At 31.9% G+C, this 18,846-nt stretch overlaps 1 protein-coding gene across 1 annotated transcript in view; it reads right to left on the bottom strand.

Moving 5' to 3' along the window:
* Positions 1–5,728: 5,728 nt before the first annotated feature.
* Positions 5,729–18,846, bottom strand: part of LOC145249437 (phospholipase A2-like) — a 33,917-nt gene continuing 20,799 nt past the window's right edge. The window contains exons 4-5 of the mRNA XM_080110997.1: positions 11,307–11,456; positions 5,729–6,519 (exon numbers count right to left, since the gene is read on the bottom strand). Coding sequence (XP_079967123.1) covers positions 6,462–6,519; positions 11,307–11,456 — 208 coding nt within the window. The 3' untranslated portion in view covers positions 5,729–6,461. The remainder of the gene's footprint in view (positions 6,520–11,306; positions 11,457–18,846) is intronic.

The raw sequence follows: 18,846 nt of genomic DNA, 5'->3' as shown, positions 1-18,846 counted from the left end.
CTTTTAATGAAATACATGCATATATCGGCACTAGTTTAACTTTAATCAAGAAAAGAATATCAACCCACATTCCTTCTTTTACCAACCATAATAATAATATTAACCAAGGAACTTCTCTAACAACTTTAATTAAAAGTTAAGTCTTATACTCCAGGCTCTAAGTTATGCCGCCTCTGCACAACCGAAGCAATAGCTATAATTACTTCTTCTCAAAGTAACAATATAATAATTTCTAAAACTGAACTGATCTCTTTCCGTAAACATAAGTCCAAATTAATTATGGCAATTTTTATGGCAATTTTGAAATTACATGATTATTACTTTTACCTTTTATATAAATAAAAAATTGCCTTCTCTAACTTTATCGATGTCTACTTCTTAATACTTTATAATTTAATACTCCTTTATTTTAATTCTTTATCTCTTCTTTGCATGGCCGGTTTTTTATCTGCCTTTTTTATCTGCATTTTCTGCTTTATTTTGTAAACTTTCCTATCTATCTATTATATTAATCTACCCACACTTTCATATCTTGTATGTATATTTACTCATATTTTACTACTTCTTTTCTTGTATTTTCTTGAATTTTCTCCCCTTATATAATTTTTATTTTTTCATTTTATATTTTATTTTTTATTTTTCATTTTTTATTCATCAATTTATTTATTGTTTATTTGTTATTTATTTTTGTTTTCTATTTATTTATTAATTAATTAATTAATTTATTTATTTATTTTCTATTTAATGTCTTCTAACAATTCTTGCTGACCATTTTTAAGTGATAACCTGTACTTTTCAGTTTACCTATATTATTTTGCCCTATATATTTTTCGCGCCCTTAACGTTTCCTTTCTAAGTCATTTTGTGCATTTGTTTCTCTATTCTATATTTAACTCTATCACCATTTTTCTCCTCTTTTTCTTCCCTGATCTTTCTTATTTATACTTATGTCTCTGCAGTAGAGTGAAATCATTTTTCATTTATTGGAATTTTTTCATATTTCCTTATACACATTTTTCTGAATTATTCCATTGATGTCTGCCTTTGGATTATTGTGCGTCATCTTCTTCCAATTACGGGATTTGTTTGGACTTTACTTGTGCAAATGGAAATTCAATTAACTTTCTTGAAGTTATATATTTGGATTTTACCGTCACAGGATTATTTATCTTCCACCAGACTATCCATTCATTTGTAATCACCTTTTTCTTCACCGCATTCCCTCTGTTTCACTTTTTTGTTATCAAGTAAGATCTTTTACTTAGTTTTTTGTTTCATCAAATACTTTTGCATGCAAAATCCGATCCCTAATTTTGCTAATTTCTACCCTCCGATGAGAAGGAAAGTATTTCTTCGAAACTCTACGGATTAAGGACTATCCACTTATCTAGTGTTTCCTTTTAAGATTAAATATGTTTTAACTCATTTCAAATGTTTTTCACAGGTTTTATTAACTGATTGCTTGTATATATATATATATATATATATATATATATATATATATATATATATATATATATATATATATATACATGTGGGTGTATGCAATGTGTTCGTTTTCAATTTAAAAACAAATATTTTTCTTTATCTTTATTCAAAAATAAAAGTGTTTGTTGTTCGGTTTTTTATTTACATACATAATGGACTAAATTAAAGCTTGCTATTAAAAAGTTGCCTTTTAGGGGTATTTGGATCTAGTTTTAACGAATATAGCATTAAAATTTGTCGCTAGGAATTAATCTTTATGATATTAATATTTCATTTACAATGTTTTATCTCTCAGTTTGACAAGTATGTTTTTGCTCTTTTTAATTATTACATTCAGAATGATATATCTCAGCTCACATAACAAGTTATTGAGTAACACACACTATTAGAATTAACACACTTTAGCTAACCCAAAACAAGTGCATGTATGCCAGCAACAAGGAAATTCTCCGTTCTGGTAGTGGTGAAGTTTACGACGGCAATTTTGATAACGCTTAGGTTTGTGGAGCATTTCTCACGCAGAAATTTGTCAAAGTTGAAAAGTGGTTGTCAATAGGTATGGGGACTTGAGAATATAGCATACAAGGCAAAATTCTGTAGCTAAATTAATTCAATTTTTTATGGGGTTGTTTAGCAACGTGCACGCGGGAATTGCCGTTAACGAGGATTAGGCATTTTCTGTTGACTAATGCTAAGTGTGCTTTCGAAGTTTCTGGAGAAGGTCAGCAATTTGTGTACAGAACTTCTATGCCATAATGTTTCGTCCACATTGAAAAACTGTACTTGATGAACTCAGTTGCAAAATAGCAGAATAGTAAACATCCTGCCTCCGAAAGTATCGTGGAGCTTTGGCGGAGTCTAACATACGGAGATGAACGTCACCGGTTGACGTAAAGAACACACTATTCATCGAAAGTCACTACCCGGTCAAGAAGCAAGTCATTTTTTTTTTTTGCATAACAAAGGGCAAATGACACTTTATAACAGCGTTTCCTTTGCTTTTCGTTCGATTCTAGAGGCACCAATTTCTAAAAATGTTTTTCTTTCCTATCTCTGAAGTTGAAGGAAATAGTCGTATAACGTACATCAACTGCAGAAGCAAGTTCGGGACCAGTACTGCGTGGATTGTTTCGATAAAGAATCTTAATTTATTGTTGTACCCAACAATTTACTCTCATCAACTTCCAGACTCTCGTCGCCGAAACGAAATTTCTTGAACAATCACGTTCAGTATTGGTTCCTAGAACGAATGCTCCGTTGATATTGTGAACGGTTTCAGTAAATGTGCACTCTAGCTTTTATTAAAATAAGAACATTCTTTGGATTTATTGTTCATCTTGTATTCAGGAGTCTTTAAAAAATGTATTGTTTAAATACGAGCGTAATTAAAACGAGTCGATGAAGAGAAATACGCTCTTTAAACAAAAATTAAAAATCCGCAATGACTTTCTTGTCAAACTAATAATACTGTAAAGTGGGCATAATATCTCTTGTTAAAAGTAATACACATTTTCATATTATGATCAACGGCTACTGAAAACAATAACGATCAGTTAGATGATAAAAGTTTTACACCGTAAGGACTACTTGCCGGCGACAAGTTTAATAAAGATTTAATTCGAAAAGGAATCGAACAACCCCCAAACTCAATTTTATAATAGTCATTATTCTGTACACCAGGTCATTTTGACCCCAAAATACTTACTTGTTGTTCATTTTAATAAAAAAAAATCGTTTAATTTGGAAGTTGATTGTTTAATAATTGTTTATTGCTTAAAATGAATATTTCATGTTTTGCAAAGTATGATTTTCTTTTGTCCAAAACATACGCAATTTTCCATGCATAATTCTTTTTTATTTATATTGAAGAGTTCAGTTGTATAGGAATCGGATCGTCTGTCGTTTTTTTTTTTCTAATTTAAAATTAGCTTAGGTGCCCGACGCTACCCGATTGTTTGAGAGGGGTGAACAATTTGTTTTTAAGTGGTAGTAGGACGGTAGGCGCGGGCTCGTACCACAAAAGAGGAAAGTACCTGAAAAAAAACGTAACGTCTTTGCCGTTGCATCCATCGAAAACAGGAAATTACGAATGTTTTAATTAAGGCTAGTCAATCGAAAGGAGGGGATGACTTTTGAAAATATCGGCGAAAAATCGATCTCACTTTGTAAATAGTGTCCAGTTGAGGGTGCAATCAGTAATGTCGTTAGCCAATTTTTCAATATTTCTCGTCCGAAAGGGTCGAGCTTTAAAATGATACCAGTGTCGTGAAAATTCGTAGCCTCTATAGAACGTTTTAGGCAGATATCCAAACATACATGCATATATTAATACATATATACGTACATTTAAACAGATAGGTAAGATTTACATTATAGAATACATAATTTATAAGTAAGTAATGATCGTATTTTAATCTTCAAACCTCATCAAAAAATAGTACGTTAAATTACTTTAAAAATGTAAACAGAAAATTGTTCTCTTTTGGATTATAATTTTTTTTAAATATTGAGTACGGATCTTGATGTTTCTTATTTTTCTCTTTTTTAATGCACTTTTAAGTTTTCTAATGCTTTTTGTAATTGCTTTATTCATAACCGGAAATCAGACAATTCAATTGCTCTTGCAAGCAACTGTGTTAGCAATAGCGCCATGCTTCAATTCACAGTCATTAATTACCTATATTACACATATTAGGAAAACCACGTTTTACCTACGTGAAAACAATACTCACATTAATACATTTCACGACTTTACTAAAAAGTGTTGTAATGCTCATCTTCCTTCGCAGGATACCATGGTAAATCTACTTTTTCATGAGTGTCCTTTTATGTGGTCTTATTTGGATGATATTTCATTTTCCACTTAGGACTTGTTTTTATCCCAATCGTCTCCCTTCTGTATTGCTAGCAAGATAGTAACTAACTAAAATAGGAAAACGCAGAACATTCTGATGAAAACGGACCAGTGGCGAATCAGGTTGGGTAAAAACCTTACCAACTTTCGAAAAAGATATAAGCAATCGCTATTTTGGGCATCAACCAGCTAGCCGGCCAGCAAGTTACTGTTAAAATCAAGTCCTGTTTCGGGATTCAGTTATCAACAAGTAAATGGCAATGTAGAAAAAAGAAGAGAAATTACGAATTTCCATCGAATTAATATCGACTTTAGTATGCTCGTAGATTTACATTACATGTTACAGCTTGAAAAACTGCTTCAATTTTTTTTATTTATTTTATTATTCACATCGTCGTCGCCTCGTATATATGATATATGACGAGTATATATGATGAGTTTTTGAAAAAGCAAGAATGGTGTTAACGTTTTATTTTATAACAAAATGTGTCGTCTTCATAGTTTTCTAGTAAGACATTGCCATGCGAACTCTTTTAAAATGCACCGATAATTGACGTAACCAGAGTCATCATTTCTAATCGTGATGATTTATATGGTATTTACATTTTGCTAGCGAGGGAGGTCGAAATTCTGTCTGGCGCATGCTCACGTCGATTACCCTCTATACATGCGGACTATTTCTGATTTTTTGGAATATTTAGAAATAAGACCTCAATAAACAAATACAAATATATGAATATAAATATATAAATCAGCAAAAATAAAGTCATGTATATATATATATATATATATATATATATACATATATGCATGCGTGTGTGTCAGTATGCGTGTATACTAATGCGCACGAATACAAGCAGGCAGCATGTATATATATATATATATATACATATATATATATATATATATATATATATATATATATATATACAAAAGAAAATTGCCTGTTTGTCACGGAAACAGGCATAGGATTAGACTTTATGAATTTAAAAGTGAACATCAATAGTTTAATCAGTATTCTTGGAACGTGGGTATGGGGTCTATTATGAGATGAAGAATCAGCAAGACCTTATTTACATTAGTATTGAAAACTATAATTTTGTAGTTAGCTGAGAAGCAGTATAGTGGTATTGTTCTTATGTTATGGACAGTTTGAAGACATATGCTTATTGAATTTTTGTTTAATCATAGATTGTGGTAGATATTGATGACAGATTTACATTATTTATTGAAATAACATTGTCAAATGCATGAGACAATATAGAAGCAATACCTTGATCTATAATATTTCATGACTTTTTCATATGTTTATTACAAGAAAAATATAACACAATACTATAAAATATATTAAAAATGAATAATGAAAAAATGAATAGTTTGAGAGTAAATTCAAAACGTTTTATTCTGTAAAAATATACAACCTTTAAAATAAATATTAAACATCGGATAGCTCTTTGATTCTTGGGCCATCTATGTACAGATATATTTTACTAATATAGTTTGTTTTAAATATATAATGTAACAGATATATATTTAGATGTCTTATGGGATCTATCATAATGTAATAAAGTAAAATATCTTAGTTGTAAAAGGACGATAAATACGTAAGATTAAATAAGTAAATATTACTGAGTTTTAAATTGAACAAAGTCCATTTACTTATTTAGCAGTATTCTATAATATATTTCGAAGTAACATCTCCTCATCAAATTATTAAACTTTCTCATAAAATGTTCTTTAAAATTAGTTCAATTTTTTGAAACTTGAGTTATCTTTAGTGTCTCTAGTATTTGTCATACTAATTCCTTTCTTCGTTTTTTGTCCCAAGCGTCGAAATATTTCAATTTTTTTCCTTTGAAAGTCCATCATATAACACTTATATTTTTTTACAATATTCTTTGTAATATTTTAGTTCTCCTCCGTTCTCGTTTATTTTAATGTTATTATCCTCTACCATGCCAATCATTGCCCATTTAATGAACACTAAAACTTGTTAGAGGCATTGTTAGGTTTTACCTAGTCTTATATCGTGATGATAATCACAAAAATAACAGTCTTTAACTAATTAAGCCTCCATCTTTGTTTTCCCCTTGATAAATATGTCTATACAGTTGAGCGTTCATGGCGAGGAGAATTCCATTTTGGATTGTAATTCATACTTTGAGCACATGAATAACCTGAAAAACAATAAATATGAAAAGAATTACGTTACAATGTGTCGGATTTTAAAGATTAATTAAAAATTGTATCATATCATTCAAACTAAAGTTTCCATATTATTTTTTTTTTACTGACGTACGGACGATTTAAGTTCCGATCATTTCCATATATTTTGGACGAACTATTTAATAAAGTCAAGCTTTACAATTTGACCTCAACCTCATTCTGAATGATTTTTAATGAATGGGCTTTTCATTCGTCTTGGACCATCAGCCATTACAGTTTTAAGCGTTGTAGTTATAGTTTTAGAACATATAGGTCCAGGCGATATTAAACATATAATTAAGAAATACTAAAGGTTCTTACCTGAATATGCCTGATATAAATTGACTAATCACTCTTGGATTAAGTAAAATGCACCTCAACATTTTATTCATATTTACGTGTTCGATAATAAGATTTTCCAGTTCGACTCGACGCACCGTAAAATGGTTATTTATTCAGAAACATTATAAAAATAACATCTGAGATAGGAATATTTGTTCATCCGAATAATAAGAATAATTCATTAATATGACGCAACATAACATTTAAATGCCACGAGTTTTAAAGTGTACAATTAAGATTAACGTATATAAATGATCCGTTTACATTAAAAAAAACCCGGAAATACCAAGATTATCTCAAACACATGTCTTTCAGTCGCAACGTAACATTTAACCGCAACGAGTTTATAAGAGTCAAATAAAGATTAACAGATATTCATGATCCGCTTGGGTTTGGTACAGAATTATGAAAAACGGAATTACAAAAATAAATGGTTCAAATATTTGTCTTAGAATATAAGGATAAAAATCTTATAATTTTGTGCAAATTATCATATAATGACTTTATAACACAAACAACACACTATTGCTAATATATACTAGAATTAGCAATATTAACATCAGTTTCGTGACAAAATAAACTGATCTAGTTAATCTTTTGCTAAGTCACCAATTATCAAGTCCGAAGGCCACTGGAGGATAAAACTTAATTAATGTTAGGTAGTAGTGTACTAAATTTTAATCGAGTACATTGGGTCGATTTTGATTATTTATGGGTCCAGATCAACAAGAACTTGTTTACATTAGCTTTGCAAGTCATCATTTGGTAATGGATCGAGAAGCAGAACAGCGGAACAGTGTTCCATAAGCGGGAAGTTCTATAAAAGATGCTTTGTTTATGGAATCTACGTATAGATTAAAAGATACATCGAGAGTGTTATCATAGCTAATCTGGTTTATTATGTGGACGTTTGGTAAGGGGAAACCAACGATTTGAGTTCAGTCGCACCTTCATATGAAAATAACGACAGAGGAAGGGCAGACCCGCGACGTCTCTTTGGGGGGAAATAGTAGGTTACGAACCATTTTGAACTTTATAAATCCTGTATGGGGAACGCCAAGCAGCCCTGCCTATTTGTGGCTACAGTACTCTCTTTTTATCCACACAATAACGAAACGCGGATAGTTTCTGGATTGCTTACAATAAATAATACTTTTCAGTGATAAATTACCATTAAAAATAAATGGAAACACTTTTTTCCAGATAATCCCAGGAAAACTTGCAGATCAGATTAATTCTATGATCTTGATTAATGCCTGAAATTGGTCTGAAAATGTGTCCAATATGCAAATCGGTTCCGGGTTATTTCAGCAAATGACCTTCAAGAGAATATCTAATGCAAAATGTGCTTAAAATCGGTGTTCTCAATTTTGCTCAAACTCTTGATGAATGTTTTTTTTCATAATAGCATTTAGCCTTGTAATGCCATTGCTAAAATGTTTTTTCCACTTTCTCTTTATTTTCTCTAATTGAACATATTTGAAAGTTATCGAGATAAAAATGCAATAACTTTCGTACCAAACTTACCATCTATATCTCCTTAACTTACATATAACTGAGTCATTTTGATTGGCTAGACCAGTCTTATTCTGATAGCTCTGTAACCTCCGGAAAAATTTACTCTTGTTAAGTTAAATTGATATATATATATATATATATATATATATATATATATATGTGTGTGTGTGTGTGTGTGTGTGTGTGTGTGTGTGGTGAAACTAGGTAAAATTGATGATTTTTTTTTTATATTCGTGATTAAATAAGACAAAAGCATAACTGACAAAACGATTTTCAAATCAACCATCTAGAAATCAATCGAGGGAGTTTATTGTTAAAAGGGAAAATAATACAAGCGAGCCTGTACGTTAAAAAATAAAGCAGCGTAATGATCTAATAACGGATAGAAAAAACAATACAAACACCATGTTTGTAATGTTAGCTGCGGTATAATCTCTGTGCAAGACAGGAATCCCCTTGCGGTAAAAAAAATATATTTGTAAACAAGAGTGAATAATCTCGAAAATTTTTAGATGAAAGTTTGAAAGAGCACCATTAAAATTGGAAAGTCAGTAAATACTAGAACAAAAGATCAGCGATGCAAGACTGGTGTGCTATTTAACATGTCTGTTGAGACATTGGAAACTGAATAGAATGAGCAGTGTGTTAAGGTTATTTAGTTGGAGTTATTCAGCTTAACCAGTGTAAACGAATATGAACTGCGCATTTTCCCGTGAAAAGATGATGAAAAGATGTATTATAGTTTCCTTTGTAATTCTTTTATTTTTAATTATAAACAAAATGCCTCGATAATAGGATAGGTTAAGCAGGGGCAAAACTAGAAAGGTGGGCCTTTATTTTATATTTTTAATATTCAACATCGAAAGTATTGGTCCCTTCTTTGTGTATTCAAGAATTCGTTACACCACAGATATTATACTCCTGTGTACGTAGCTACTTAACGTGTTAGTTTTTCTTTTTACTTAAAATCTAGAACGCTTTTCTCTTTTTGACTGCCATACAGACAGTCGGGTTTCAATCCTTGCCTGTAGGTAGTTACCTGTCTAGCCGCACTGATAAGCTGTGAAACAGCGAAACAGTACTGTATGTGGATGACTATAATGCTCCTCACCTTGAGTTGAGCATATTGAGTGATACACGAATTACAATTAGCGTATAAGCGACGCTCTTTGTGTAAACAAATCGAGCGGCGGTATTTCAGACGATGTCAAAACATCGTTAAATTCACTACTCGTTCAGCGGCCGCCAATAGCGTAATGGTTAGGAGCCTTGACTGCCATACAGACAGTCGGGTTTCAATCCTGGCTTGAAGTGGTTGCCTGTCTAGCCGCACTGATGAGCTGTGAAACAGCGAAACAGTACTGTATGTGGATGACTCTATATATACATATATATATATATATATATATATATATATATATATATATATATATATATGAGCATTTCAGCCCTGGTGTTCGGTGGTGTATGTTGAGCAAAAAAAAGTGGTAGTAGAAAGGTAGGTTCAAACCCGTACCGTGAAGGAGGAAAGGAATTGGAAAAACGTGACGTCTTTGCTATTACGCCCACCGAAAAACAGGAAGTGTAGGTCTAAATTTAGGCTAGACAATCGAAAAGAGGGAAAGATTTCGAAAATGTCGGTGAAAAAAGCTCCCTGTAGCAAATTGGCCATTCAAGGGTAAAGAAATTAATGTTTTAGCCAATTCTTCGATATCTGTCGTCTGAAGGGTCGAGCCTCAAAACCATACTTATCTTGAAAAAATCCGTCGCCTCTGTCGAACGTTTTAGGCAGACATACATACATACATACATTTATATATTGGTAGCTTAAATTTTCGCTGCAATATCTCTGAATACGCTTTATTTCAAATGTTTAGACCAGAAATTGTTTGAGTAATTTGGCAGAGAGCGCAGAGTTCAATTTTTTTTTAAAATTTGACCTTTATTATGACCTCTTTACATTTATTTCTTTGGGCTTAAATAAAGTTATTAAGTTAGATCCCTGTCCAAGGAACCGACATCGAAAATTTCAATTGTTTATACCCAAAATTGTCGGAGGTGTTTGGTAGATATCGAAAAGGTCAAATAGTTAAAAAAAAATGACCTCTTGAAAGACAACTTCCTGGCCGAAAACGGGCCACAAATTGTTTCCCGAATCTCAATATCCTGTATTTCAACTTTCGACTCTGTAGATTTAAAATTGACAGAGTTATTGCGTAGGGAAATGAACACAAACACACAGACACACACAGACACACACACATACATACGTTCACTTTTATAGATATATAGACTAACATAATAGCCCTAGAGTTTGGAGGTGTATGTTGAGCAAAAAAAAAAAAAAAAGCGGTCAATTTTTTTAAAGTTTGACCCCTATTATGACCGCTTAATATTTATTGTTTTTTACTCCAATCAGGTTATTAAGTTAGATCCATGTCAAGGGAACCTATATCTAAAATTCCAAGTGTTTAGACCCAAAATTGTCAGAGGAGTTTGTAGAGATCTCAGAAGTCGAATTGTTGCACTTTCACCGCATTAACATCCAGATTTCTGGCCGAAAACGGACCACAAATATTTTTCCAAACCTCAACCCTGAATTTCGAGTCTGTAGACTAAAAATTGACAGAGCTATTGCGCAGGGGGATATACACATCTACACACACAGGCAAACACAGAGACACGTTCACATATCTATATATATAAAATATATATATATAATATATATATATGTATATATATATATATATATAAGTGTGTGCTTATATGTATGCTTCATATAGTTCATTATATGTATATACTGTTATCAGTATATGTATATCAATGTTTATTTTTGTCTGATAAACACAGAAATCTAAATTATTACGAGATTTATAAGAAAATCAAAATTATAACTTACCATGATTTTACACAGACATTTTTAGTTTTTTCTTCAATGCATTTTAATCTTAAAAATTTAAAATACATATTGTAGATTACAGACCCCGTGGTGCTATCAAGTTGCCCCTGAAGACATCTTTTGAACTCGCGATCGCAACCGCAATCGCTACTGCAAAACAAAATAAATAGCATATAATAAATTAATGATAGTTAATGAAATGTGAAATGTTTGATGTTAATTTAAATCATCAATCTGCTTGCAATTAAATTTCATCTAATTTAAAATAGAAATAAACTCGGGCGTATTTTTTATTACTTTATAAAATATACCCGTTATTCCTCTTAATTAAAGACGTTTTCCTATATAAGTGATACTTATTTATTTAGTAATTCAATTTCGAATTATTTTTTACCATCTAAAATGGTTTTAATAAAAGCAATTTGCAATTGCCTATGATTTTTTGTTAATAACCACGTATGTTTTTGTACGTCAGAGGTTTACTTGCTGCTTCAAAGAGTTAACCCTGAAAGCGCATTTAACCGTAACTTTAAAATTATTTAAAATTATCAGTATGCTTTTATTATATACGGACCAATATATATATATATATATATATATACACTTGTGCCCGATATTATTCATACCCCCCTTGAAAATTGAGTTTATTAGGTGTAACTTTGTAAGAATTTATTGTTTACGTCCATATTGATACATATTCTTAATAAACCTCTTCTGATCATTTTCGTCATTTTAGAATCTCGGGATACTTGTAATAAAAGAAATATACAGCTATTTATAAAATCTGCAATGTTCAAAAATAATCATACCCCCTTATTTTTTCAGTATTAATCGAGTTTCTGACTGTTTGTTTCCTGTTTGATTCTTATTTTGAATGCTTTTATACAACCTTTGATTAATTCCATTTCGGTTTTTTGCATTTTTCAGAAATTAAAATGATATCAACTGAAAACCAATAGAAGAATAAAAATTATTAGAATGGGGAAGAAAAAAGAGCTTAGTAATGATCTTAGGACTAAAATTGTGAATTCACATAAGGATGGTTTAGGTTACAAGTCAATTTCCAAGAAATTTGAGGTCCCTACAGCAACAGTACAGAGCATCATCAAAGAATTCCAGAGCCACCACACAACAAACAACTTGATTGGTAGAGGAAGGAAAAGGAAACTGTCTGCTAGAGCCACCAGGAATATTGTAAGAAGTGTTAATACAAATCCAACCACCACTACTAAGGACATTTTAGAAAATCTGGAGTCTTCTGGCATAAAAATATCAAGGCAAACATTGCAAAGGACTCTGCATGAAAATGGTATGAAAGGAAGAAGACCAAGAAGGACTCCATTGCACACCGGAAAACACCTTGCAGCACGTCTAAAGTTTGCTAGGACCCATGTGAATTCTCCAGAGTCCGCTTTCTCAAGTATTTTGTGGACTGACGAAACAAAAATTGAATTGTTTGGCCATATGGATGCTTCTTACGTTTGGAGGAAGAAAGGAGAAGCTTACAACCCAAAGAACACCATACCCACGGTGAAACATGGTGGTGGTAGCCTAATGTTTTGGGGCTCCTTTTCGGCTAGTGGTCCAGGTAGTTTGGTCAAGATAGATGGAACCATGAAGAAGGAGCAATATTTGGAGATACTCAAGAAAAACATTAGACAGGATGCGGAGAAGCTCCATTTAGGACCAAACTGGGTCCTTCAACAGGATAATGATCCAAAACATACTGCCAAAATAGTCCAGAAATGGTTTGAGGATAATCAAATTAATGTTTTGGAATGGCCTAGCCAGAGTCCCGACCTGAACCCTATCGAAAACCTCTGGCACATATTGAAAACTGAGGTTAAAAAGCGGAAACCTAGAAATTTGAGGGATTTGGAGAACTACTGCATTGAAGAATGGTCTAAAATCAGTGTTGATGCTTGTAAAAACCTTGTTGATAAATATCCAAAACGGTTACAGGCAGTTATTAAGAATAAAGGGCATGCTATTGACTATTAGTAAGAGAGGTATGAATAATTATGAACTAGTGCCATTATTGTTTTTCTTTGTATAATGTTTTAAACTTGCATAATTTATTTATTTGTTGAGTTTAAATTAAATGCTTATGCTTGATTTATTGTTTGAAATCCCTTTAATATTGTCTACCTTCTGGTTTGAGCAATATTTTTATAGAAATCTCAAAGATCCGAGGGGTATGAATAATATCGGGCACAAGTGTATATATATATATACATATATATGTATATATATATATATATATATATATATATATATATATATATATATATATATACCTACATATACATGCATATAGGCACATACATCCGTATATATGCATACATATATACATATGTAAGCATAACTAAATTTATATATATATATATATATATATATATATATATATGTATATATATGTATATATTGTCGTACATATATACATATATATACCTACATATACATACATATAGACAAATACATCTGTATATATGCAGACATATATATATACATCTATAAACATATATATATATATATATATATATGTTTAAAGAAAAAATAGAAAAAACCGAATGAAATTATTAAAAAATCAACGTTTCGTCCCTGTCTCAGAGGACATCTTCAGGATAATTGAAATAAAAATGTGATAAAAGAAAAAGTCATAGATCGTGCGAAAAAAGACAGTTTTTTAAAATCCAACCCATGTCGGGAAAGGACGAATATGTGTATTTCCCGACATGGGTTGGATTTTAAAAAACTGTCTTTTTTCGCACGATCTATGACTTTTTCTTTTATCACATTTTTATTTCAATTATCCTGAAGATGTCCTCTGAGACAGGGACGAAACGTTGATTTTTTATAATTTCATTCGTTTTTTTCTATTTTTTCTTTAAACATAACGTCAACCACCGCTGGTACATTTTTTCATTCCTTATACATATATATATATATATATATATATATATATATATATATATATATATATATATATGTATTACAGTAAAACGAATAAGATCGATTCTTTAACACGAGTCTTATCGGGATAATACAAATCTCATAGACCTGGTTTTAATCTTCTTTAAATGGTCAACAATATAAAAAAAACATTAATATTAAAATATATACTAATGTATATATATATATATATATATATATATATATATATATATATATATATTAATTTGTATATTCAATAAGGAGAACAAGAATTTAGTGTTGTAGGATGAGAAACACCATAAGAGAAGAAGAGAACATGATAGGTATCATAATAATGATGCAACGTCTCAACAGCCTTCGGCTTCCTACGGTATAGAAAGTTTAATTTTTCTTACATTCCTGATAAGTGTATGAACTTTATTGATTAAATGAATATATATTTATGAATTTCTAAATATATTTACATTGTCGTTTTCCTTTTTTATTGATACTGTTTTATTCAAAACGTATATATATATATGTATATATATATATATATATATATATATATATATATATATATATATATATATATATATATATATATTGTGACCTAATGTTAATATTGAATTATGTATTTAACTCAAAATTTAAATACTTAATTTTAGGCTGACGAGATATATCGTTTTTGTTTATTATATTTTGTCGCCGAGGTAAAATAAAACGTGATTCCCACAACAACGACAGTAGTCGTTTTGGAAGCGAGCGAGGGTCTACTAATGTACACCACCCCTTTTAAACTCAGAGACTTTACCGGCTAGAGATTTCGTCAAATCTATTTTAAGACCGGATTGTGAAGCAGAGAAGAAAAAGTGCGAACCGGAAGAGTTATCGCTTCCCCTTTCCTTGTTTTTAACTGGACACTAGCGGAAGTCGCTCTTTTCGGTTTGGGTCGCCGACCTGTTAAGAGGTCTCTCTCGTGTTGGGAGGGGGTTGACGTCTTTCCCTTATGCGAAAAGGTTTTACCGATGCACGAGACGTGAACGACGCGACCGTCTCCAGTCATGCGAGAGAATGAGATGAATTTACTTTCTCAGGAAATAGACGAAGACTTTTCCCCGTCATTGCGAATTAGATATGGATTTAACGAACGCACGATGTAAATACTTATCCCTCTGAAAGAGACACATATAACGCGCGACTTAGAGTAGTAAACACGGGAGATTGCTATATGAACGTTTTCCACACCGAAGGAATGTCTTGGATTAACTGCGTAGTTTATGAGGTGGGAAACACACCGGCAAAAGAAACATAAAAAATTGAAGAAACAAAAGAGACTAGTAAATGCAAAGACTTTGCTTAACCCCCCCCCAACAAAGGACTTTCGCTCATTTCAATGCGCGTAGATATACGTCAGATTCAATAACTTTGAATTCATGTATTTTTCTGTCGTTAAACTCTTCCTTTTTTACCTTTAATAAATCTACTTTTATATCATTTGGAAAAGTGTTTGCTATTTTGTTATTTTCACGCATTCTTTAATGTGTTCGTCCTTGTGTTTCTATCCGCTGGTATTATTTTTGTATTTTTGCTGTGTTACATAGGCGATAAAGAGAAAATACTTGGGTTTTTGCTTTCCCGTAAATTCTCTTATACACTTTTGTGTAACGTTTTACAAATATGAACAATTTTTATTCTTCTCGGAAATGTCTTATAATACCCCTACATTTATTTGTTGCTTAAATCCCTGCCTTTTAACGTATGTGTAACAATATATATATATATATATATATATATATATATATATATATATATATATATATATATATATATATATATATATATATATACAAACATGGGTGTCCAGAGTTGCCTTGGTGTTGTGACGTATGTGTTGAGCAAAAAATAAAAGGTGTTAGTAGAAATGCAGGTTCGAACCTGTAACGCGAAGGAGGAAAATAACTGGGAAAACGTGACGTCTTTTTTCTTACGACCACCGCAATACCGGAAGTGACGTAGGTTTAAATTAAGGCTAGACCGTCTAAAGGAGAGGATGACTTTCAAAAATACCGGCGAAAAGCGACCCCCCCCTGTAGAAATGTGCCCTGTTAAAGGTGAAGATATTAATGGTTTTCGCCAATTTGGTAGAGATAGTAGGGACTTCTTTTTAATTCGACCCCTATTATGACCCCTTAATATTTATTATTTTGGCACAAATCAAGTGATTAAGTTAGATCCATGTCCAATAAATGGATATCTAAAATTCTAGTGTTTAGACCAAAAATTGTCGGAGGAGTTTGGTAAAGTTTTCAAAGGTCGAGTCGTTGAACTTTGACCCCGTGACAGCCATATTTCTGGCCGAAAACCGATCACAAAGATTTTCCCAACTCACAGTACCCCGTATATCAAATTTGGAGTCCGTAGACTTAAAATTGACAGATTTATTGCGTAGGGAAATGTACACAGACAGACAGACATACAGACAGATAGACAGCCCCGTTCACTTTAGCAGATATACTAGCATGGGTTCTGGCGTTGCCTTGATATTTGGAGGTGTATGTTAAACAAAAAAAAAGCGATAATTTTTTTTTAAAATTTGACCCCTATAATAACCCCTGACAACTTATGATTTTGAACTCAAATCAAGTTATTTAATTAGAGTCATGTCGAAGAAACATATATCTAAATTTTAAAATGTTTAGACCGAAAATTGTTGGAGGAGTTTGGTAGAGTTCTTGAAGGTAAAATCTTTGAACTTTGACCCCTTAATCGCTAAATTTATGGCCTCAAACCGATCACATAGATTTACCAAATCTGAGCATCCTGTATATCAAATTTCGAGTCTGTAGACTTAAAATTAACAAAGGTATTGCATATGGAAATGTACACACACAGACAGGCAGACAGATACACATACACGTTTACGTTAATAAATATAGTAGCATGGGTGCCTGGCGTTGCCCGGATATTTTGAGATGTGTTTTGAGCAAAGAAAAAAAAAGTGGTCATTTTTTTTAAATTGTACCCGAATTATCACCCCTTAAAATTTATTGTTTTGGGGTCATATAAAGCTATTAATTTTGATTCATGTCCAAGTTACCACTATGTAACATTTAAAGTGTTTAGACCGAAAATTGTCAGAGGAGTTCTGTAGAGTTCTCAAAGGTCAACTCGTTGAACTTTAACCCTTTCATCGCCAAATTTCTGCCCGAAAACGGATCACATCGATTTTCGCAAATCTCCGTACCCTGTATATCAAATTTGGAGTCTGTATCTGTAGACTAAACATTGACAGAGTTATTGCGTAGGAAAATTTACACACACAGACACACAGATACACAGACAGACAAACAGACACTTTCACTTTTATAGATATACTAGCATAGGCGCCTAGATATACTACCATAGGCGTCACTTTTATAGATATACTAGAATAGGCGCCTGGCGTTGCCCTGGTGTTTGGATGTGTATGTTGAGCAAAAAAAAAAGTGCTAGTAGGAAGGCAGGCTCGAACCTGTACCGCAAAGGAGGAAAAGAACGGGGTAAAACATAGAGTTTATGCTGTTACGACCACCGCCAAACTGGAAGCAGCTTTGTTTAAAATTAAGACTAGACGATCTAAAGGAGAGGATAAAATATAGGCGAAAAAAATAACCGCTACCCTGTAAGAAAGTGCCTAGTTGAAGGAGAAGATATTAATGTTTTTAGCCAATTATTTGATATTTGTCGTATGAAAGGTCGAACTTTAAAACGATACTGATCATGGTAAAATCCGTCGTTTCTATTGAAAATTTAAGGCAGACATGCACACATATATACATACATACATTTATATATTAGTAACTAAAATTTTTCGACACAAACTGCTGAAAAGCTAGCCCTATCTCTGAATACCCTGTATGTAAAATTTCAAATATTTAGACCAGAAACTGTCTGAGTAATTTGAAGAGACCGCAGAGGTAATTTAAAAAAAAAACTTTGACCCCTATTCTTACCCCTTAAAATGTATTGTTTTAGGCTCAAATCAAGTTATTACGTAAGATCTATTGCGAAGGAACCTATATAGGGCGTGTGTGTGTGTGAGTGCGTGTGTATGTGAGAGAGCGTGTTTGTTTTTATGTGCGCGCACACGCGTGTGTACATGTATATTAAGCAGGAAATGGTTGGGAAACCCCTCTCTAAAAAGGTGAAGGTGCTGTTTAACTAACCCTGTGTATATAAAGATACGACAATTAAGGATTATAAGTAAATAAATATACAATAATTCCAATGTTCATTCAATGCAGTGGACCCACTGACACGTCTTTGAAATACGTATATATTGTTTTGAAATGCATATTTTTTATATATTTTTATATTTACTACTTGACGGAAATAATAGTGGTATTTGTAAAAGTACACCGGTCGAGAAAATTAAGCATTAGAAAAATAATAAACTACATTGTCAGATTACACAAATTTAATTATACATTTTGCAATTAAAAAACAACAACACAGTTTCGCGGATATAAAAACAACAGCGCAAATCTTCAATTTAAAAATGCGTTGAGAAATGTCAAAAAATGCCCTTCTTCTCACAATTGAAACTTTTTACTATAATTCGTATAATCAAAGTAATATGCTTCTC

The sequence above is a fragment of the Euprymna scolopes genome, chromosome 28, assembly GCF_053919585.1.
Source record: "Euprymna scolopes isolate OS-2025 chromosome 28, ASM5391958v1, whole genome shotgun sequence".
Taxonomy (NCBI): Eukaryota; Metazoa; Mollusca; class Cephalopoda; order Sepiida; family Sepiolidae; genus Euprymna; species Euprymna scolopes.
This window is presented reverse-complemented; position numbering and strand designations above follow the sequence as displayed.